Source organism: Sorex fumeus, unplaced genomic scaffold, assembly GCF_029834395.1.
Source record: "Sorex fumeus unplaced genomic scaffold, SorFum_2.1 ptg000039l, whole genome shotgun sequence".
Classification (NCBI taxonomy): Eukaryota; Metazoa; Chordata; class Mammalia; order Eulipotyphla; family Soricidae; genus Sorex; species Sorex fumeus.
The window spans coordinates 26718877-26741613 of record NW_026606096.1 but is presented as its reverse complement, the minus strand read 5'-3'; the positions used below and the strand labels follow the sequence as shown (position 1 = coordinate 26741613).

Here is a 22737-nt window from a genome sequence, read left to right as displayed (position 1 = left end):
CAAAAAGCAAAAAAAAAAAAAAAAGAAAAAAGGAAAAGAAGAAATATTAAGAATGGAAATAGGAGGGACGCTTAGAAATAAAGGTCATTTATTTTTCAAGCACCATCAAGGTAATTCTTATCAAACATAACCATGTAAGAATATGAGACATGACAACCAAGGACACTTTCAATACCATTGACTCTGAGGCATAGAGCGAGGAAAGAGAAAAAGCCAGGGAGGGTTGGAGAGATAATACAGCAAGGAAGGCAATTGTCTTACTTGTAGTTGATCTGGTTCAATCTTTAGCATCCCATATGGTTCCCAAGCACTGCTAGTAGTTCCTGAGTACAGACCAAGAGTTATCCCTGAGTAGGTAATGGAGACAGAGAGAGATTTTATGTCCATATGACAAGACTTAAGGAAACTTTAGGGGTTGATGTCACACTCAGGTTTGATGTCAGAAATCCTGGCATTGTGGCATCAGGTTTTCTGACCTGGGCTGTTACTGTCACACTCTGCATTTCCACAGGTCTTTGATGGAAGCGGATCATTCCTGTCCTACATCAACACATCTGCTGACCCACTCTATGGTCCCCAAGGCCTAGCGCTGACTTCAGATGGCCATGTGGTGGTGGCCGACTCTGGAAACCACTGTTTCAAGGTTTACCGGTACTTACAGTAACCATGGGAACTGAGCGCCCCTTGGCAAAGGTCTTGCACTATAAATTGGAATGGATTTCTCAACGCGGGACCAGATGATACTAGACTTTTCATGCTAGAAGGAAACAGTGAACTTTCCAAGGTTATTTCTAGGTTAACACCTTTCAAAATGGAGTATCTGATTTTCCTAAAGGTAATTCACCTTTAGGGTTAAAAAAAATAGCAACAAAAAGAAATCCTTCCACTGACTCTATGAAAACCGCTGTTGTACCCCTGTGAACTCTGGCTGATCCAGGGATTTATGTAGTCTAATTTTGCAAATCAAACAAGCATTAAAGAAAAAAAACAAACCACACTAGAATATTTAAAGGTCTTTGTTCATCCTGTGAACGGTGGCTTTTGCACAGAGCTTCCAGAAGACAAAACAAAAACAAAATCTCTTCTACTTCTGTACTTGACTGAACCTCGATCACAAGACTGTGGGATTGTCTAGCCTCACTTTTCTAGTAGGTATTACTCTTGTGACATTTTTTGGTTATCAATAACTACTCTGACTTTACGGGGGACAAAAAGACTGGCAAAATCCTCCCAGCTCTGATTTAACAGGCCTTTTGAGTTTCACGCTTATGAATCAATGCAAAAATTTTCATCCTTTCTGGGTTAGATCTCACAAATCCTTTCTGTTATAGTTCTTTTTACCTTCTCTTAACTGCTTACCGTTTATCCAAAAAAAAAAAAAGTACATTTTCAGGGCAGCCTGAAATTTCTAATGCTTTGAAAAGCATAATACAATCGTAACTACCTTTTGGTCCACAAACAGCGCCATTGGCTCTGAATGTAAACCAGAACAAAACTAGTCATGTTTTCTGTGCTATGTTCTCACCTGTGTCTCTCTTCTTCCACTTCATGAAAGCGAGAGCTTTACCTCCTGCAAAATGTCAGCACATGGAGTAGGACACCCGAATCCTAGGACAGAGAGCCATACGGAGCCCTTTGGAGGACGGACGGTGTCAACCAAAGGCATGTGATTGATTAATGATTTCCCCTTAGAAAGCAAGTGTTACCAAAGTTGTGTTAACTTGAAAATGTTACAGATAAGGGCATGTTATGGTTATTTATCATTGTCTAATGAATAGTAGAGGCATTAAAGGGTTATGTATACACGAATAGGGTAAGGTAGGATGTATCATAAATATATAAGCAGATATATAGAGCTGAATCTTTGGTGTATTGAACTAGGCAGCACTCTGAAAGACAGAAGCATGGTCCAGCCTTTCTCAGCACAGACTTGACTGCGCAGTAGATCTGTCCCAATCAATCGACAAGGTCGCCACTTTCCGGGAATGATGGCCGCAGCTGACTTGTATTCCAGAAAACGGCCTCCTTTGCTTCCAAAACATTCACAACAAAGAAACCAAAACAGGTCAAAAGAAAAGCTGAACTTGAGTTACCCTTCATCTGAGCTAAATATGAATGCATTTAGTCGATCTGTCATAGATACTGTATAATAAGATGTGGTCTGATTCCACTTTAATTTTCTACTCAGTTCTACCAAATAGGATGTCATGTTTGGCATTTTCGATAATGAACTTTAGGATCTTTTTCACTGAAAGCACCTTAGAACTGATCTATAAGGAAACTTTTCCCCATCTGTATAATGATATGAGTACAACATGCACTGCTTACTCATTTATAATTCGGGCACTCTTGTGTAGGACTTTTTTAAACTTCGAAGGAAAATCTGGCTGCTTTTAGTTTTGTCTATCAAATTTATTATAACCTAGTCCACCTCTAGTGGGGGGAAAGGTTTTTCAGAAAGACACACATTTAGGCTAAGTAATTTTCGTGTTTTAGGTCTTATTTTCAAAAGATTGGAGTCTGTGATAAGCTAAAACATTTATTTGCAGAACACTAAACTAAGGGAGCCAGAGCAATAGTACAGCCGGTCAGGCTCTTGCACTCAGCCAACCTGGGTTCGAGCCCCACATTCTATACGGTCCCCCGAGCACCGCCAGGAGGAATTCCTGAGTGCAGAGCCAAAAAGAATGTTAAATTGATATGCTGTTTTCTAATGTCAGTGAAATGACACTTTGAATTTCCACATCCATACTGAATGAGTAGCTGCTAGGTGTCAGATGGGGGGAAAAAAAAAACAGCTAAGGATCCCACCCCCAGCTAACATTCTGCCTTAGAGATAAGCACTAAGGGGCCCCTCTTGGTGTGTGTGGACCCTCCTGGCAGTGTTCAGAGCTCTTTGCAGTGATGGATTTGAACCTGCGCTCCTGCATGTAAAGCCTGTGCTGTAGCTTGGTCAGCTCTTTCCTTAGCCCAAAGCTAGACTTTTGATTACTCCTAGTTTCAGAGAAAATTTATTAACTCGGTTAATTTAAGAGCTTGGGTTTTGTTTGTTTGTTTTTGTCCCCCACATGTAAAAATGACTTCCTATTTGGATTCCTTTACAGGATACTAATCTATCAATTGCGTAAAGGGGATTTTTAGTATAGTGTTTAAATTTTTTATGAATTAAAAAATTAACCATCCATCATAATATCTTAGGCTGGATATCTTAGAAACTGGAATGAAAGACTAGATGCTTTGATTTAGTCCTGATATTTATTACCTACTTGCTATGGGCACTCCACCAAATACTATATTTTCCCCCCAAATATATAATCATATGTGTTAAAGTGTAGAGAACATTTCACATTTGGGTACGTAGGTGCGTTTGCTGTATAGCTCGGTTAGTAAGCATATCTGGGGGAGGGGAAAGTGCTGCTGTTAGGCTATGACTAGACAAGATTTAAAGGAAAATTGGTCCCATTCTGTGGAAAACGGTTTCCGGTCAACTGAGAAGGGTATTAAAATAAGTGACTTTTGTTTTTCTGGGCTCCTGTTATTGTTTGCATTCTCTTTGTCAAGTGTACAGAACTGTCAGACATTCATGATAAGTAGCACTGAAAAATTACCCATTCAAATTTCCCCTGGGCACTTCTGGCAAAATTTTGCCAGTTAGAATGTAAAGGTCAGTGACAGTTCATTTCTCTCCCTCAAAAGGCCTCCCCTGCTGGACACGGGGAGGTAGCCACTCACCTGACCATCCAGAAATAGACTAAAAAAGCCTTTATGACTGTTCATCCTTTTTTTTTTTCCCAATGGTACCTAGTGGTTTTTTTTTTTAACCAAATTTTACTCTCCAGTAACCAATCAAGTCCCCAAGTTTCCTGATTTTTATTTACTCTTTAACACGATTCAAAACAAATAAATATTACAAGTCCATATAACTGGAATACACTTGCTTCTGCTATAAGTATACAGGGTATTTCCTATCACGGAGCTAACTGGAACTGCAGCACGCCCACAAGCATCTGGATGCTCGCTTTGAAGTTTCAGTCATATGTACTGAATTCATTGGAAGAATCGGCGAATGAACGGCAGATAATCTGCAAAGTACTTCCAGTGGGAAAATCTTTCTGAACATGTGGACTCTATGTAGCCTCTCTGCACTTCTGAAAAGGGAGTTTTAGTTTATCAATTTAGTTCATCGATTTGAAAACGAAACATTACCAAGTAGGACAAAAATAAGTATTTTGGCAAACATCATCTCATTTTGCTTCAGATTCATAAAACTTAAAAATTGTAATAAGGTCACTGTCTGTAAATGTTGCAGGGTTTAAACTTTACAATTACTTTGCTATTTTTGATAACTAGAAATCTAGTATTGCCATAAAGGAAACTAAGTGCCCATTAAAGATTTGTTTGGTATAAATGAATAATTTTTTTTATTTTGTTTTTAAAAGACAGTAAGCTACAAATCATGATGTTATCTTAAACTTTCCGAAGGTGAATTGTGTGGCAGTGGTCGTGTGGTTTGTTTGTGGGGAATGTATGAAAGCTATTACTATTCTAAAATAAAGAAATTGGCTATGTTGTTCCAATGAATGTACAGCGCCTCCATTAACTTTTGAAAGCAACACAGCCTTAAACTCAATGCGTTTGCTTTATGACATGGGAATGTTTGTCATCAATAGTGTATTCTTATAATAGAATTCTTTATATCATTCTCAATTCTCTAGCCTTTCAAGCTTAGGTATGAAAATGAAGGGATTTCGCTTCCTTTTTTTTTTTAAGACTTTGTACATTCCATCTTTATAGATCTGTTTCATACTTTTTGTGTATAGAACACTAAGTCTCATGCTCTCTGACACTGATACTTATATAGTCTCATCATTTGTTCTTTTATGAATCAAAATGCTGACTGCTGATTTAAAGAAAAGAATGAATGCTGTGCATCAAAGTGTTTGTATGTTCGTAGCTACATACGTACCACAGTATTTTGGATGCTTTAGTCAACAATAAAAATTTAAATTAATTCTGTCTTGAAACAGGAGAAACAAGATTCATGTGTATATCTTTATCATGCACAAAATCCCAAATCATTATAATAAAGCTTGTTTTCTCCATTTCTGGGTGAATGCCTATTTATGTAGTGATATTTTCTTTTTTATTTTATTTTTTTTTAGTGAAGGCAAAGCAGTCTTTTAGAATATGTGGAAGCCATCAAACCTCAAATGAGTTGTTTATTCTAGTGAGAAAAAAACAGTAAACTAAAAAATTGTTTTGGTGCTAATAATCTGTCAACATTTGGATATATCTTAAACAGGAATTGAAAAAAACATGAGATTTGTATATGGCATATGCATTTAGATGGTCAAATGGAGTCAAATCACCATCCAACTAATCCTTCAAAAATCACAAGCCGGCAGCTGGAGCAATAGCACAACGGGTAGGGGTTTGCCTTGCACGCGGCCGACCCGGGTTCGAATCCCAGCATCCCATATGGTCCCCTGAGCACCGCCAAGAGTAATTCCTGAGTGCAGAACCAGGAGTAACCCCTGAGCATCGCTGGGAGTGACCCAAAAAGCAAAAAAAAATCACAAGCCAAAGAGACCTTCTGGCAGTCATGGCCAATATTTATCTTGTGAGTGAAGCTCTAGAGAAAAAACTCACTATAAAGTGTCTTTAGGGCCCAAAATCAAGTTAGAAAGAAATTCATTACAATATGTCACTGTCACTGTCACTGTTCTCCCGTTGTTCATCGATTTGCTTGAGCGGGCCCAGTAACGTCTCCATCATGAGACTTTGTTGTTACTGTATTTGGCATATCAGTACATCACGGGTAGCTTGCCAGGCTCTGCCGTGCAGGTGAGATACTCTCGGTAGCTTGCAGGTGGAATGCTGAGAGGGGCGGAGGAATCGAACTTGGGTCGGCCATGTTGGCTGCGTGCAAGGCAAACGCCCTACCACTCTGCTATCGCTCCTATTATGCTATGCATTTTAAGCAGGATGCAAACCATTTAGAGAACAAGTCTCGCACAGTTCCTTGAAGCTTGGGTGTTTTTTTGTTTTTGTGTTTGTTTTGAATTACACCCAGCGATGCACAGGGGGTACTCTTGGCTCATGCACTCAGGAATTACTCCTGACGCTACCCAGGGGACCATATGGGATGCTGGTAATCGAACCCGGGTCTTCGGCAGCATGCAATGCAAACGCCCTACCCGCTGTGCTACCACTCCAGCCCCAGCAAGGTAGTTTTTATTGAATTAAACTTGCTCAGAAATATGTTGGGGGGGGGGGGGAGTACATGTTCAAGAGAGATCATGGGCTCCTCCAGAGTGGGAAATAAGCAAGCAAAGAAACAACCAAGTGAGATACGTGTTCAAGGGAGAACCTTGGCTTGAACAGCAAGCCTGGAGATTGCATTTTTGGTATGTTTTGGGACCATGCTGACGATGCTTAGGGGTTACTCCTAGTTCTGCACTCAGGAATCACTCCTCGCAGTGTATTTTAAAGGAATCTGACAGGGACAAGAGCACTAGTACAGCAGGTGGAATGCTTGCCTTACAGGCAACTAACCAGGGTTCAATCCCCAGCATCCTATATGGTCCCCCAAGCTCACCAGGAGTGATCCCTGAGAGCAGAGCCAGGAGTAGCCCTGAGCACTGCCAGGTGTCAGGACCCCCCCCAAAAAATTTTTTTAAAGAAATCTTATGGTGAATATACTAATAGGTCATTGCTATGTCATATCCTTTCAAAGAAGCTAATTTTCATTGTTTCAAGTCAAATATTTTTGTTATTTTTTTGGACCATACACAGTAGTGCTCTGGGGTTATTACTTCTGGTGCTCTGGGCTTATTCTTCCTGGGGATGCTCTGGGGAACAACTATAGTGCTGGGATTCAAATCAGAATTGTCTGTGTGCAAAGTTAGCACCCTCTTGCAATAATCTTTCTATCTCCCCGTGGCCCTAAAACATTTCTTAAATATTTATCTCTATGCAAAATAACCAGACTGTCACTTAAAAGGCATTTCCTGCAGACAGGGTCTTCTCCATAGGATTTGAGAGTGGTTCGGTCTGTCTTATGGACTTGATCATTTATTTTCATTATCCTTTCTCTAGATTGCAGACTCCCCCCCCCCCCTTTTTTATTGCTTCTTTTTTTTTTAACTTTTTAAATTTATTTTTTTATTTTATTGAATCACTGTGAGGGTTTTGTTTTTTGTTTGTTTGGTTGGTTTTTTTTTTTTTTTTTTTGCTTTTTGGGTCACACCCAGCGATGCTCAGGTGTTACTCCTGGCTTTGCACTCAGGAATCACTCCTGGCGGTGCTCAGGGGACCATATGGGATGCTGGCAATTGAACCTGGGTCGGCCGCGTGCAAGCACACGCCCTACCCGCTGTGCTATTGCTCCAGCCCGAATCACTGTGAGATTTAAAGTTAAAGCTTTCATGTTTGAGTTACACTCACACAAAGATCAAACACTTCCCCCTTTTTTCAAATGACTTTTCTTCCTTTCTTACTAAAGAAGCATCTTCTGTAGCCTGTTCTTGAGAATTTAAGAGGCACAGTCTTGAGGTTATCTTTAGTTTGGGGTGCATTGCCCGAGAATGGAAGGGAAGCAGAAGCAATAGAATCCATTTCTTCCTGGTGTGGCCATCCAGAGGTCTGGAATTCCAAGGTTGGGCTGTACATCTGGAATATTGGACAACTGTAGCAACAACTTATCATTGAGGATACAGCTGTGCACTTAATACTCACCTCTCCCAAGAGATTCAGTAAGGCCTATTTGTGTCTGCTCAAGGCATCAGCAAATGCCCTGCTTTCTGTTCATCTTCTCCACGCTGTCTTTTGCTTGAGCGTCTAACCCTGGCATGACTGCAGTTCCTTGGATGAGCGAAGAATACAACTCTATGAAGAAGGAATGGTGGGTGTGGAAAACACCCAGAGCTTTGCAACACCCTCTCCAGCGAAGTTTGTTCTCAGGTCTCATTTTTCCCCTCTTCTCTTCTGCCACAAACTTTTCCATTCTTTTGGGCCAAGAAATATGTGTAAAGATTTCCGAATGTCTTGGTTCAGAAGGGCACACATCTTTAATGACATTTCCTCTGCTCCTGACTCATCTTGCCACTTCTTTGCTCCCAAATAAATCCCCGGCATACCTGTCTCAGGTTGCATTTAGGGTGAAATTTAAAAGAAGGCAAAGTAGGGATTCTGAGTTCTCACTTCCCTGGCTTAGAAGGTAACAGGTGGGCGTGCATTGGTAAGCCTGCAGTCTCCTTGCCTCTGTGTATGTGGCTGGAAAGGGTCAATGTTGTCCTCTACCGAGCAGGGCTGATGAGGATCAGAGAGGGTACAGAAGGTAAAGCATTTGGCCTGCACACGGCTGACCTGGTTTGATCCCTGCACCACATATGGTCCCCCAAGCACTGCCAGGAGTGATTTCTCTGCACAGTTAGGAGTAAGCCCTGAGCACTGCTGTGTGACATGAAAACACACTGAAAAACCAAAACAAATAAGGGAAGGCAAAGGGCTGAGGGTAGAGCTGGTCTAGTAAAACTCCTCACACTCCACAGGCAGCAGATAATCCAAGGATAAAGAAAGTCACTGAATGCTGAAGGAGTTGGCAAAGCAAATGTGTTCAATAAACAAGCCATTTGGGATAACATAACAAATGCTAGGTCCTGGATACAAGGGTTTTTTTTGTTTCTTTTGTTTTTTGGCTTTTTGGGTCACACCCGGCGATGCACAGGGGTTACTCCTGGCTCATGCACTCAGGAATTACTCCTGGCGGTGCTCGGGGGACCATATGGGATACTGGGAATTGAACCCGGGTCGGCCGCGTTCAAGGCAAACACCCTACCTACTGTGCAATCGCTCCAGGCATGTGGATACAAACTGATTCCATTAGTATTTCTTAGTTGTCTTTGTACTTAAAGACAAATACTGGGCTGGAGGTATGGCTCAAACGACAGAGTTCATGCCTTGCATGCATGTGCAAGGCCCTGGGTTTGATCCCTGGTACTATCTGCTCCACCACCTCTTCACAGTACTGCCTAGTGTCTGGTAACCGCCCCCCCCACCTCAAACAATAACAGCAACAACAACAACAAAAACCAATAAGTACACCTATTTCTTAATACTGCAAAACTTGAAAGTACCTAAGGATTTCAGTTAGAAGATACTACACGGGGCTGGAGTGATAGTACAGTGGGGAGGGTATTTGCCTTGCACATGGCCAAACCAGGGCTCGATCCCAGCACCCATAAGGACTTGAGCATGTCAGGAGTAATTCCTGAGCACAGAGCCAGGAGTAACCTGAGCACTGTTAGATGTGGCCCCAAAACCAAATAAATAAATAAATAAATAAATTACAGAATTTAGAAGTGAGCAAAATATGTTTTAGGCAGTGTCAAGGGGGAAAGGCTTATGTAACATGCAGGAGTAAAGGGAAGATATCATACCTAGTTGGCTGTTGGAACGTAGTTTTCCTCAGTAATTTGACTTCCTTTCCTTGAGACGTGCATAGGCTTAGAATCCAGTTTGCTTGTGGAGCTTGCTACAGCATCGAAGCCACAGTGATCTAAGGACCTTCCAGTTTAAATGAACACATCTCCATGCCAGCTATGATCCCTGTAGAATTCTATTACTGGGGTTACCAAATTGGAAAGCAGTACTCTAATGCAAATGACTTCAGATTATAATAAAGATAACCTTTTTGTTTTTCCACTGAAAACCATGCCATGCCAATGAGATGGTGTTCGAGAATAGCTGGAACAGTCGTTGAACGAGTTTATTGAGTGTTTGTCATGGCAGGCACTGTGCTAGGACTCAGTGATACCCAAATGGCTGGCTTGGTGCCCGCTGCAGAAAGGAGTTTAATGTTCATAGGGAGGCCGTCCAAGGAAGCAATTACAGGCAAATGTGTCACTTTCTGTGTGTCTAAGCCCCAGCATTCTTTCCAATACACTTGTGGTTCCTGCCAAGTGTTTTTCATGGTATGTGCAAAACTTCAGCGAGTTGGGCAGACGGGATCCCATCTGCTTGCTAGGTGGGGGTGGGGAGGCAAAGAAGAAAATATTTTCTGAAGGTTGTAGCCGAGCGTTCCACAATGCCACCTTTCAGATTTTTGTTTATGTTGGTATAGCTAATATTTTTCCTGTTGCGTCCAATTTTTGCAGCTGTGCCTGCTTCAGCCATATCTTCAGCAAACTAGAATGTGCTAATCACTTTTCCCAGTAGATATTAGAACATCAAGTGGCAATTTAAAAAAATAGCTCCTGTACCACTAGTTTTAACCATCATAGAGAAAGTAAATCAGCTGGACTCTAAAGCATTTACCTCCCTTCCCCTGCCTCTATAGGAAGAAACAGGTGATAGAAATTTCTATTTCAGAGGCCATTTTTATACGTTTTAGTAAAATGATTATGTAGTAATCCCTCATAGTCATTGGTGCTTGGAAAACTATATTTAGGCAAAACAAAAGGAAGTATAATGAGACCAGGTCCTCGAGCAAAGTCCATTTGCTCAGTGTTGATTAGGGTCTTTCTTATGGAAATCACATTGAGCAAGACGAAATTATTCGAGGACCTGCTGTACTCCCTCCCACGCGGCTGAAACAGCTTCCCACTGAAATAATTCGGAAAAAATTTAAAAATAAACAAGTAGAAAATCCGAATAATTTCTTTTTCTGTTTGTTTTGGTGCTCAGAGTTAACAAAAGGTGGGTGGTGGTATACCCATATGGTACCCAGAGCACTGCCAGGAGCAACTCCTGAGTGCAGAGCCAGGAAATAAGCTCTGAGGGGGCAAAATAAAAGAGCTCAGGGGCTGCAGAGATAGTACAGCAGATGGGCTGCTTTGCACCTAGCCCACCTGCCGCCTCCGCTGAGCGCTGCCAGGAGTGGTCCCTGAGCATGGCTAGGTGTGACCCAAAACTTAATAAAAGGAGTCGGGGGGGGGGGGGAGAGGAGGGGGAGGGAAAGCATATAAACCAAGAGCTGTTTTCAAAGACTGGAGTAACGACGGATAGTGGGTGGAGAGATTGGGGGCGGGGGCGCACTCCTCGCCGGACACATCCGGATGGGTGGGGAGGCTCTCCAGACCCCGCAGCCAAGCCACCTCTATTGCGTAGGGCGAACTTAGGTCAGGTTTCCGCTGCGCCCTGAAAACCTAAATGCTAAGGCTCAAGGCTTCCTAAAAAAAGAAATCACAGCCAACAGGCAGGATGGAGGAGGCGGAAAGAGCTGGGCCAGACGCCAGGATCAGAGTGGACCCTGCTCCGAGCGGCGCGGACAACAGGCACCGTCACCAGGGCAGCCCGAAACACCATCCCCCCCCTAGATCCGCCCCTACAGCAGGCTCCGCCCTGTCCTGCCGGCCGCCCAGAACGGACCCTACTCCGCGGCGTCCCGCGCGGCCCCGCCCCCAGGACAGCATGCCCCGCCCTAGCCCCGCCCCCAAATAGGCTCCGCCTCCCGGCTGCTGCCCTAAAAGTACCCTACCTCGCGGCGGCCCCGCCCCCAGAGCAACCCGCCTCCTTAGCCCCGCCCCCAAGCCAGCCTCCGCCCTCGTCTGCCGCCTGCCCAGAATGGTCCCTACTCCGGGGCCCGCTAGGCCCCACCCTCAGAACAGCACTCCCCTTACTAGCCCCGCCCCCAAGATAGACTCCGCCCCCATGTTAGACTCCGCCCTTCCCGCCCAGAAAGGATCCTAGTCCGCGGCGACCCGTCCGGCCCCGCCCCCAGGACGGCCTGTCCCGCCCTAGCTCCGCCTCTAATTCAGGCTCCGCCCCCGCCCGCCGCCTGCCCTGAAAGGATCCTATATGCTTGGCCCTCTCTGCCCTGCCCCCAGGACAGCCTGGCCCGCCCTAGCTCCGCCCCTAATCCAGACTCCGTCCCCGCCCGCCGCTTGCCCAGAAAGGATCCTAGTGCGTGGCCCCCTCGGCCCCGCCCTCAGGACAGCCCGGGCCGCCCTGACTCCGCCTCTAATTCAGGCTCCGTCCCCGCCCGCCATCTGCCCAGAAAGGATCCTACTGCGTGGCCCTCTCGGCCCCGCCCCCAGGACAGCCTGTCCCGCCCTAGCTCCGCCCCTAATCCAGACTCCGTCCCCGCCCGCCGCCTGCCCAGAAAGGATCCTATTGCGTGGCCCGCTCGGCCCCGCCCCCAAGACAGCCCGGCCCGCCCTAGCTCCGCCTCTAATCCAGGCTCCGCCCCCGCTCGCCGCCTGCCCAAGCGCCGCCGCCAGGGGCCGCTGTGCACCGTGGGGGCGACCTTTTCTCTCGCGTCCCAGCTTCCTCTTCGCTGCTCCGCCCCCGAGTCGGCGTTGGCGCCAAACTCAGACTCCTGGGCCCGGCCTGCCGCCGGAAGAGCCATGGTAAGCGCCCACTGCGCTTCCCTCCCCGACCCCCTGGCCCCGCGCCGTGCAGGGGCTTGGCGCGAACCTTCTAGAACGCACGCGCTCGCAACTCTGGAACCGGGCCGAGCGCGCGGGACGCCGTTGCCCGGGCGACGGGGGACGCCGGGGATGGGGGGGGCGCGGCTCGCAGGATCTCCGGGGTTGGGACCTTGGAGATCCCGGTCCCGGAGGGTCCGACCTTCCCCCGCCTCGGAACCAGCCCTCGCCTGCCTGTGCGGGCCGCGGGGGCGGCGGGGAACCGCCCGGGGCCGTGCCCGGGACGCGGGGGGCGCAGCTTGGGGGGCGCGCTGGGGGCTTTATTCGGGAGCGGCGCCCCGGGTTCGCGTCCTTCCCCGCAGGGAACGGGGGTGGGGGGCGGGCTAGGTCCTGGGAAAGATGCCAGATGGGCCCTTAGGGCGCTGGGAGTTTGGAAACTATTCCTGCCCCTCTGGTCCTTGGCACAAACCATCAAAGTCTTCCTGCGCCCTCCCCCACCCCCACCCCGCTGCTGTTGGCAGAGCCTCCCCGCTAATTAAATGGGCCTCGGATTTTTAATATCGCAATTTAGTTAAGTGGCCGTTATTTCAGCCCCGCTAATGGTGGACAAGGATCTGGGGTGCATGATAATTTTATTTGAAGATACTCTTCCCCGAGATAATTATAGCTGATAACGGCTGCTTTGTGGTTGGACTAACAGCCCCGGCCACCTGGGCATACAATGATCTTTGAAACCCAACAGAAGCACACTTGGAAGTTACCCGGCCTGTGTGATATCGTGTTTCTCTCGGGAGAGTTCCTGGCCAGTCCACCTGGTTAGCGATGCACACACGCATTAACGGGCCTCGCCCCCGCCTCTGGGTTCACCCCCGGATCATTCAGTCACTTGAATGGACTGTTGCCTCTTTCCAGGTGCTACCGCTGGTCTTAGAGGAAGATGAACTAAGTTAGAAGAGGGGTGGGAGAGAGTACGGCTGGGAGGGCTCTTAGCTGCAGCTGACCCGGATTTTATCCCCACACCCCGTTTGATTTCCACCCCCTCCCCCAGCCCCTCCTGGAGTGAACTGAATCCAACAGGGCAGGCAGGAGAGAGAGTGCAAGGCGTGGGGTATCCGCCTTGCATGCAGTTTCCTTCGATGTGACTCTGGTTCTATCCCTAGCAGCACATGTTGTCCCCTGAGCACTGCCAAGGGTCACTCGTCACTCTTTCACAGAGCTAGAATAGCTGCTGAGCACCATGGGCTGTGGGTCAACCCTCCCTGCCCCCAAAGAAGTCCAAAAGAACTGACTGCCCCCAGGGTCTCGGGCGTGTTCTCAGGGTCTGGACTGAAAAGAGTTCTCTGTCCAGGGCACAATGAGAACCTCTGGAGAGAGTCTAAAAATAAAGTTTGCCCAGAAAGAAGTCGCATTGCAAAGTTTGGATTCAGTTCATCTGGGGTATTTTTCGGAGCTCCTGAGAGGGCTCTGAAGTGCCCCCCTTGGAAACCCACTGGGCCAGAGCACACAATTGAAGGGCCCTTGTTGATGATGTGAATTCCCTGTGGGTTTGTTCCCTTGGCAGAGGCCACTGTAGAGGGCCCCACCTCAGCTGGACCATTCGTGGTCCACCCGCCTCTGCGCCCTCATGGGGCGGTCACTCAGGTGGGGTTTGGCTGGGGCTCCCCAGGGCCTTTGCTGACGTTGCCTGGCCGGGTCTGCCCAGGGCTTCTTTCTCAGCTTTCTCAATTTGCCAAAATCTTTTTGATTTCTTGCTTTTTAAGATAATCCTGTACCCTCCCCAGGGCAGAAGGCATTTAGTCCTGGTTAGGCATTCATTCTGTTCTGAGTAGTTTTTGTGCATATACTTGTAATTAATTTCAAGTAATGTCTTTTTTTTCTTGGAGTGATTATATGGGGCTTTTTGGGTTTGTTTTGAGGTAAATACAGTAATTTATTAATGGATGATTTGATGAATATTGAATTTCTACAAATGCCAGTCTCTCTCTCTCTCTTTTTTTTTTTTTCCTGTTTCATTTTTGGGCCACACTCTGTGGTGCTCAGGGCTTCTAGCTCTGTGTACAGGAGTCCTTCCTGGTAGGATTTGTGGGGAATCTTATGTGGTGTGGTGCTGGGGCCAGGGATTGAACCTTGGTTGGCGCATGCAAGTCAGCAGGCTGTATGTAACTTAACCCCAGTTAAATGATGCTGATAGCACCTAGTACCTACCCCGCTTGGCATATGCAGTAATAGAATAGTTTAAACGAGTCAGCCTAACTCCTCAGAGTTAAGACCACACAAAAATTCTGATAATGTGGGACTGGAGCAAAAGCACAGCGGGTAGGGAGTTTGCCTTGCACACGGCCAACCCGGGTTCAATTCCCAGTATCCCATATTGTCCCCCGAGCACCGCCAGGAGTGATTCCTGAGTGCAAAGCCAGGAGTAACCCCTGAGTATCTCCGGATGTGACTCAAAAAGAAAAAAAATCTGATAATGTATTAAACCAAGTAGTTGGGGGGGGGGGTTGAGGGTGGGGTTTGGGCCACATCCTGGCAGGACTCGGGACGTACTCCTGCCCCTGAGCTCAGAGATCACTCCAGGTGGGCTCAGGGGACCATGTCCAGTGCCAGCATTTAACCCGGGTCAGCTATGTGCAAGGCGTGCCCCAGAACCTGCCGTCCTATCTCTCTGGCCCCCCCAAACCAAGTAGTTTTAAGTGCAGTGTTTTGTTGTTTTAATGTAGCATTTATTTTTTCACTTTTGTGCTTCAGTCAAAGAAAAAAGGGCTGAGTGTGGAAGAAAAGAGAACCCGCATGATGGAAATATTTTTTGAGACGGTAAGTCATGTTCCCTAAGATTTCAACATCTTGCATAATTTTCTCCTTTGTATATGTCATCCTGCGTTCACAGTACTTTTTGCAGTATTGGGCTGGAGCGATAGCACAGTGGTAGGCGTTTGCCTTGGGGGTGGCCCACCCGGCCGAGCTGGGTTCATTCTTCCACCCCTCTCGGAGAGCCCGGCAAGCTACTGAGAGTATCGAGCCTGCACGGCAAGCATATTCAATATGCCAAACACAGTAACAACAAGTCTCACAATGGAGATGTTATGGGCCCGCTCGAGCAAATTGATGAACAACGGGAGGACAGTGCTACTGACCAGTTTCCTGAGAATGGTAAAATTCTGCCAGCATTCGCGGTTCTGGTGGGGAGTGGGTGTGAAAGCACCCTGCGCCTGTGTGTGGCGTCTCCTTGTCCCACACCCTGGCACCAGGGTAGGTTGAGCAGGATGGACTCCTTCCTGGACAAAAGGATAGAAATGGCTCCCGCAACTGAGGGCTTCTCAGGTACCAGGGTATGTTCACTGATTTTGAACTGCCAGGTCGCAGAAATGACCTGCCAACCCAAGAAATTGTTATTGTTGCTTAATGCAAGGAATGCCAGGATCATTTATTATCATAAATGCAGTTTATTTTTGCCTTCTCTGCCCAGGAAGTATTTCTCTTATCAGTCTGCAGATAGAAAAAGGTTGAAAAACACTAGTACAGATGATCTAATTTCCTTGTTTTATTACTCTGTGGAGTCAGTACTCTTGTTATCCATATTTTACAAATGAAGGCATTAGACACATAGCCCAAGATACAGATGAAAACATGAAAGTGAGTGTACCAGGATTTTAACCCATAAGGATATGATCTGCTAGGTAGAAGTACATTTATAAGTAAGTCTTTAGTGAAACACATATATGCTGGTATTGAGGCCTCAAATTTAATCCAGATGTTTGGAGCCACCACTAACAAAAATGTATCAGAAGCTTTGACCCCCTAAGTGGCATCCCAGGCTCCTGCCTCTGAGCTTATTTTCTTTACCATGTACTTACATGGTGACTTTCTTTCTCCTCTGCCCTTTTTTTTATGGTTAAGCATAGCATTTTTAATAGTTCAAATTAAGTAAAATAGCAGGGAAATGCTTCTCAAAAATATCTGAGGGCTGGAGCCAGAGAGAGAGAGTACAGCAGGTAGAGCACTTGCCTTGCATGCAGCCAACCCAGGTTAGATCCTCAATGTCCCATGTGGTTCCCTGAGCACCACCAGGAGTGATCCCCGAGTGCAGAGCCAGGAGTAACCCCTGAGCATCCATGGGCCGGACCCAAAAGCAGCAACAACAAAATCTGAGGTCTGATGTGGATTTGGGGGAGGGAGTTATACATGAAATTAGTGACCATGAGTAATAGCTAGTGTTATGGGCACGTTAGAGTTCCTGTAATATTCTTTCTACTTTTGGGTACTTGAAAATTTTCATGTTCATCAAAATGAATTAAAATCAAGGGCTAGAGAGATAGCACAGCGGATAGGGTGTTTGCCTTGCACGCGGCCGACCCGGGTTCGATTCCCAGCATCCTATATGGTCCCCTGAGCACCGCCAGGAGTAACCCCTGTGCATCGCTGGGTGTGACCCAAAAAAGCAAAATCAAGAGTTGAGTTACCAGGTTCTAACCTCAGACCTATCAGTCTTCCCTGTGCTTATCACTTGTTTAAAATACTCATTTTAGGGAACATAAAGATTACTGCAGTTTCGCCTCAGTCATAGAGCATCATACAATCCCTTTTCTTTGTTTCCAGGTTAAAGACCAAACCTTTGGCCTCTCAAAAAACAAAAGCCTTAGCTTCATTTTAGATGTTACTTGGCTGACGTTCAAGGTCTAGCTTGTCTCCAAACTACTGTTTTAAATATATACAAATTTTAAGAAGCTGGGAGAATGGTAGAATAGTTTATAAAGATAACAAAATAGCAATAATATTATTTGACATTTTAGTATGATAGTTTTGATTTTCAGTAAAATAAATGCAGTTCTTGGCACTTTTAACTATCCTCTAAATGTAATTAATCTTCCTAATCTTACAAAGAATTGTAGGATATTTGGTTATGCGGAATAGACTCTGGAGTTGGTGCTAATCTGGTGAGGAAGACAGCTTGATGCAGCTTGTATATAAAGATAGTGTTCGCTCTGCCAAACTGAAATGTTTTCCTGTGGTCTCAGAGCAAAACAAGTGGATCTAATTCCTGCCAGGCAGTAGAAAGCTGGATAAATTAGGCATAACGATCACGATCATCCTGTTCATCGATTGCCTCGATCAGGCCCCAGTAACGTCTCTTTCGTCCTAGCCCTGAGATTTTAAAAAGTGCCATATTCAAAGCTCTTTCAGGGTTAGGAGAATGAGACCCATCATTGTTACTTGTATTTGGCATATGGGGTACGCCACGGGGAGTCTGCCAGACTCTGCCGTGTGGGCAGGTTATATTCAGTAGCCTGCCAGGTTGTCCAAAGTAAGAATGAGTTAATAAGATGTCGTGCAGCCGCGAATGCCTAGGCATAACATTGTGTTAACTATTCTATTCATATTCTAGATATCAGAGTTGTTGCTGGTATTTTGAATGATCTCAAATAATATTAACAACTAGTGACTGAAATCAATACTAGTTGCTTATAAAAGGATAAGAGCGGATTTTTATATAAAAGTAGTAATCAATTAATTGTACTTGATATAGTCCTATGTATTTTCACTCATGTGTGCACACACATAGATGTATTTAAATTTAGTAACGTAATAGAAAATAAACTCTTTGCCTGACCTGAGTGCAGTGATGCTTGATAGCAGAGAGGTGGCACCTAACGTCGGGTTTGGTTTGGTTTGGGGCTCCACCTGGTGTTGCTCAGGGGCTGTTCCTGGCTCAGTGCTCAGGAGTCACCCCTGGCAGTGTAGTGAATACCATGTGCTGCAGACCCGGCTCCTGGATCTCTATCCTGAACTCCAGCCCTTTCAGTTCTCTTCCAGGCCCCTAAGGTCTCTTTCACCTGACAGCTTTGTAGCCTTACCCAGGTTCTTTTTCGTTCTTTTTCGTAAGCCTGTTTCCTCAATTTAAGGAGGAGGATAATAGTTATACCCAGCTTGCAGTACGGCTATTAAGATGAAATAAGACAGTCTGTGTAAAACATTACAATGCCTAGTCTTAAGTGCTTAGATGAAAGTTAAAGTTACCTATTGCTATTACTATGTGTCTCCTATGGTATCTCACACATAGCTTTATTTTTTTAATTTTTTTTTTTTAAAGAGTGAAAGCCATGGTGTTCATCTCTGTTATCTGTTTAATGCTGGCTAATGAAGACTTAATGGAGACCATTTCTTTTTTACTTAAATTTAAGACTGTTTAAGTTGAGGCAAGTTCTCTGCCCGCCCGTTTGCCCGTTTACACAGCGGTGCCCCTGAGGCGGCCTCTCTCTTCCGGGCTTTTCCTGCGGAGCACGCAGAGGCATTTATCCTAGTCCATGTTCTTTTGCAAAGGAAGCAACTCAGCGTTTGCGAATCAGTCTGAGGAGTTGATTTTTCGAACACAAGAGAAAGGAGCAGCCTCCTGAGCAGTGCTCAGGCCTCAGAGAGCACCCCAGTGGTTGCTGGACAGGCTGCTCTGTGCTAGGCCCAGTGGGGCGACCTCCTCAGGCACACAGTGCTGGGGGCCGGCGGGGCTGCCCCTGGGGGTGCAGGGCCATGTGTGCTAGAACTTGCACTCTAGTACTTGCACTCCCGTGTCCCTAGCCCCTAAGCCACCTTCACACCCCAGTTGCTACTTCTTAAGTAATGAGATGAAATCAGTATATTATGATAAAAGATGAAAGAATTTTGTGGGGAAGGCCCATATGCCCCAGACCTGGATGCGTCATTAACATTTGACCCGACTTGCTCTCTCCTGCATGTACTCATCTGTCCATTCCTTTTCCATCAGCTCATCTTCTTCCTCTTATTTTTTGGTGGGGAGTGTACTTCAAAGGAGTTCTTTCATATCTGCAATACCTGTCTTTTGTCAGGTATGTTTTATGAATACCATCTTTGAGTTTTTCTTTTCAGTTTCTTCATAGTACCCTTGGATGAGCAGAAGTTATAAATTTTTATGAAGTCCAGTTTCAGTCCCATTGAAGTTTCCCTTTTAAGTATTTTTTTTAAGAAATAGATCCCAGATTTTCATAACAAAAATTATAATGATTCTGTTATAGCACTGTTTCACTGTACGACTGTCCTCCCATTGTTCAATGATTTGCTTGAGCAGACACCAGTAACGTCTCTATTGTGAGAACTTGTTGTTACTGTTATAATCACTGAGTAATAAATCTTTTTACATATCTCACTTTTTTGGGTGGGGTAGTTGTAGAGGCGCCATACCCAGCGGTGTCCGGGGATCACACCTGGCTCTATGTTCGGGGGACCACGTATATGTGGGATTTGAACAGTGGTGTGACATTGTTCACACTTAGAGGTGCTGAGAGACACCAGGGCTACACCCCAGGGGGTGCAGGGCTGTGTGCTGCGGGATTTGAACCGAGATTGTGGCTGGAAGCTGCATGCAAGGCAAGCACTTGGCAAACCTTTGAACTATCTCTTTAGCCCAGATAGCTACTTCTGCTTGGGAGCAGCGGGGCCCACATGGCTGGGCTCAGGGCTTATTCTTGCTCTGTGCTCGGAGATCACTCCTGGCTGGTACAGTCAGGGGACCATATGGAGTGCTGGGAATTGATCCCCCGTCAGCCAGGTACAAGGCAAGTGCCTTGCTCATTGGCTCGCCTCTCCGGCCCCCCAGCTCTTTCACTTTCATTTATTCACGTTCTTTTTGTTTTTGTTTTGGGGTCACACCTAGTGTGGTCAGACCTTACTCCTGGCTCTTTGCTCACGGATCACTCCTGACGGAGCTCACCATATTGGGTGCTGAGGATCAAATCCTGGTTAACGATGTGCAAGGCAAGCACCCTAACTGCTGTACAATTTCTTCTGCCCTCTCCGTGTTTTTTTCAGTTGAGTTATGAAGAGCAGAATATTGAATATATATGTACATTTATATATTCTAAGCTTAAGATTGTCTTATCTTCCTATAATGTTTTGCTTTGTATTTGGTGGACATGCAACATGTAAAGTGATTGATAAGCATTCACAAATTTTATAATTTTTCTGTTTCAGTTAAATTTTCCATGAAATCGTGTATATTAGCAGACCATGACAGTTGTCTTGTTTGCTTTTTGTGAGAGCTGTTAAGTTTGCGATCTATATATTAAGCAAAGCACTGTTTATGTTTCTTGTTTCCTCTTTCTTATTTTTTTTTTGGGGTCACACCCAGAGATGCTCAGGGGTTCCTTATGGTGCAGCACTCAGGAGTCACTCCTGGTGGGGCTCAGGGGACCATGTAGATGCTTGGGATTAAATCTGTGTCTACCGCATGCAAGACAGATGCCCTACCCGCTGAAATGTCTCTCCGGCCGTATTTATGTTTCAGTGAGATCACAGTGTGAGGAATGGACAAAGAGGCCAAAGGGCTTCACACATGCTCTGTGAGGAAGGTCTGCCCCCGCATCAGCACTGCACGGTCCCAGGCAAGCTCTCCCTAGCACTAGGCACTGCTGGCTGTGCCCCAAAAACTCAAACTCCAAATCACATCAAAGTGTGAAAGGAGCTTATTGTTTCATAGTAATAGTTGATTCATCATGATTAGAGATTCTTACATCACTGGGAAGATTTATGGTCTGTAGTTACTTAACAGGAGCTGGACGATAGCACAGCAGGTAGGGTGTTTGCCTTGCATGCGGCCGACCCGGCCGACCCAAGTTCAATTCCTCCACCCCTCTCGGAGAGCCCAGCAAGCTACAGTGAGTATCTTGCCCACATGGCAAAGCCTGACAAGCTACCTGTGATGTATTCAATATGCCAAACACAGTAACAACAAGTCGAAGGAGACTTTACTGGGCCCGCTTGAGCAAATCAATGAACAACAGGAGGACAGTGCTACAGTTACTTAACATTATATTTTTGAATAAAATCTGTCCATTTTAAGTTTCACTGAGAATATTGAATAAAATTGTTGCAAAGTTTCTTCTAGCTTGAAAGTGCTTCTGCTGGGGAGATATTTTAAAGGGCTAGTGCACAGGCCCTGTGTAGGCCTGGTTGCTCCTCGGCACTGTGTGGTCCCTTGAGTGCCGCTGGGTGTAGACCTGGGTGCTCCTTGGCACTGCGTGGGCTCTTGAGTGCTGCTGGGTGTAGGCCTGGGTGCTCCCTTGGCACTGCGTGGGCTCTTGAGTGCTGCTGGGTGTAGGCCTGGGTGCTCCTCGGCACTGCGTGGTCCCTTGAGTGCTGTTGGAAGCAAGCCCAAACACCACATCCATATCAGCTCCCGAGCACCACCAGGGTAGCCCCAAACAAAACACATTCTCTTTTAATTAAAAAAAACTACTTGAGGGCCGGAGCAATAGCACAGCGGGTAGGGCATTTGCCTTGCACACGGCTGACCCGGGTTCCATCCCTGGCGTCCCATATGGTCCCCCTAGCACCGCCAGGAGTAATTCCTGAGTGCAGACCAAGGAGTGACCCCTGAGCATTGCTGGGTGTGACCCAAAAGGCAAAACAAACAAAAAACTACTTGATTCTAGGGGATAGAAGATTAAGGTACATGCCATGCATGCGGCCTAGGTTTGATTCCTGGTACCATATGGTCCTTCGAGCACTGCAAGGTGCAGCCGTAGATGTTCCCAGCACCACCAGGGTGACTAGCAGTGTTGTGCCCTCGAGTCTTTATATCCATCTGCCAGTCTGGCCAGGAATTGCCAAAGGGGCCCCTGGGCACCTGAACACTGCAAGGCCAAAGAAAGTTTGATTCTTGGATTGTTGATTTTCAGGCACAGATTTTTAGTTGTGTCTTATTAACTTAATTGTGGTAAGTATAAATAGAAAATAAATGCATTTTCTTTTAAACCCCTTATGCAGAAAGATGTATTTCAACTAAAGGACATGGAGAAGATTGCTCCCAAAGAAAAAGGCATTAGTAAGTATCAAAAGTGTGCTGAGATATTTTGGGAAATAATGGTCATTTATTTCTGTGAGTTTTTGATTTTATGGAAACAAAGATTTCTAGAGATGAAGATTGTTTGTAAATTTTCCACGTGATCTTTGAACCATCCAGGACCAGGTTTATTTGGAGTATTCTAGGAAAACTTTAAATGTGGTGTGCAGGACCAGAGAAATACTGTAGGAATTAACCTTCACCCTACGGATTCCACTTCAAATTTCTGGCACCACATACAGTTCCCCAAGCTCTAAACACCCCTCCCCCACAACTCTCTCTTAGCTGCCAAAAGGGGACACATCATTGTATTTGAGGCCCAAATCCAGGATGCTTTTGTCCTGATTCATAATCCCATGTATACCATGTATACAGGCACTTTTTTGCAGATACATCACATTCACAGATTTTTTAAGGATTTTTGTTTCGATTGTATAAGCTATGAGTATGGATATAATTTTGTTTTTCCTGTGGGGTTGTCTCCCAAGTAGTGTTCAGAAGTCCTCGTGTATCTCTCCT

The 22737-nt window shown here is 45.7% G+C and overlaps 2 protein-coding genes across 13 annotated transcripts in view; both read left to right on the top strand.

The window, feature by feature from the left end:
• Window positions 1-5102, top strand: part of TRIM2 (tripartite motif containing 2) — a 154212-nt gene extending 149110 nt beyond the window's left edge. For all 12 annotated transcript variants that reach the window (XM_056119194.1, XM_056119193.1, XM_056119191.1 and 9 more), the window contains exon 12: window positions 512-5102. In XM_056119194.1, coding sequence (XP_055975169.1) covers window positions 512-664 — 153 coding nt within the window. In that variant the 3' untranslated portion in view covers window positions 665-5102. The remainder of the gene's footprint in view (window positions 1-511) is intronic.
• Window positions 5103-12268: 7166 nt separating this feature from the next.
• The window catches only part of MND1 (meiotic nuclear divisions 1), a 52241-nt gene continuing 41772 nt past the window's right edge, over window positions 12269-22737 (top strand). The window contains exons 1-3 of the mRNA XM_056119179.1: window positions 12269-12350; window positions 15117-15182; window positions 22143-22200. Of these exons, the coding sequence (XP_055975154.1) occupies window positions 12348-12350; window positions 15117-15182; window positions 22143-22200 (127 nt within the window). The 5' untranslated portion in view covers window positions 12269-12347. The remainder of the gene's footprint in view (window positions 12351-15116; window positions 15183-22142; window positions 22201-22737) is intronic.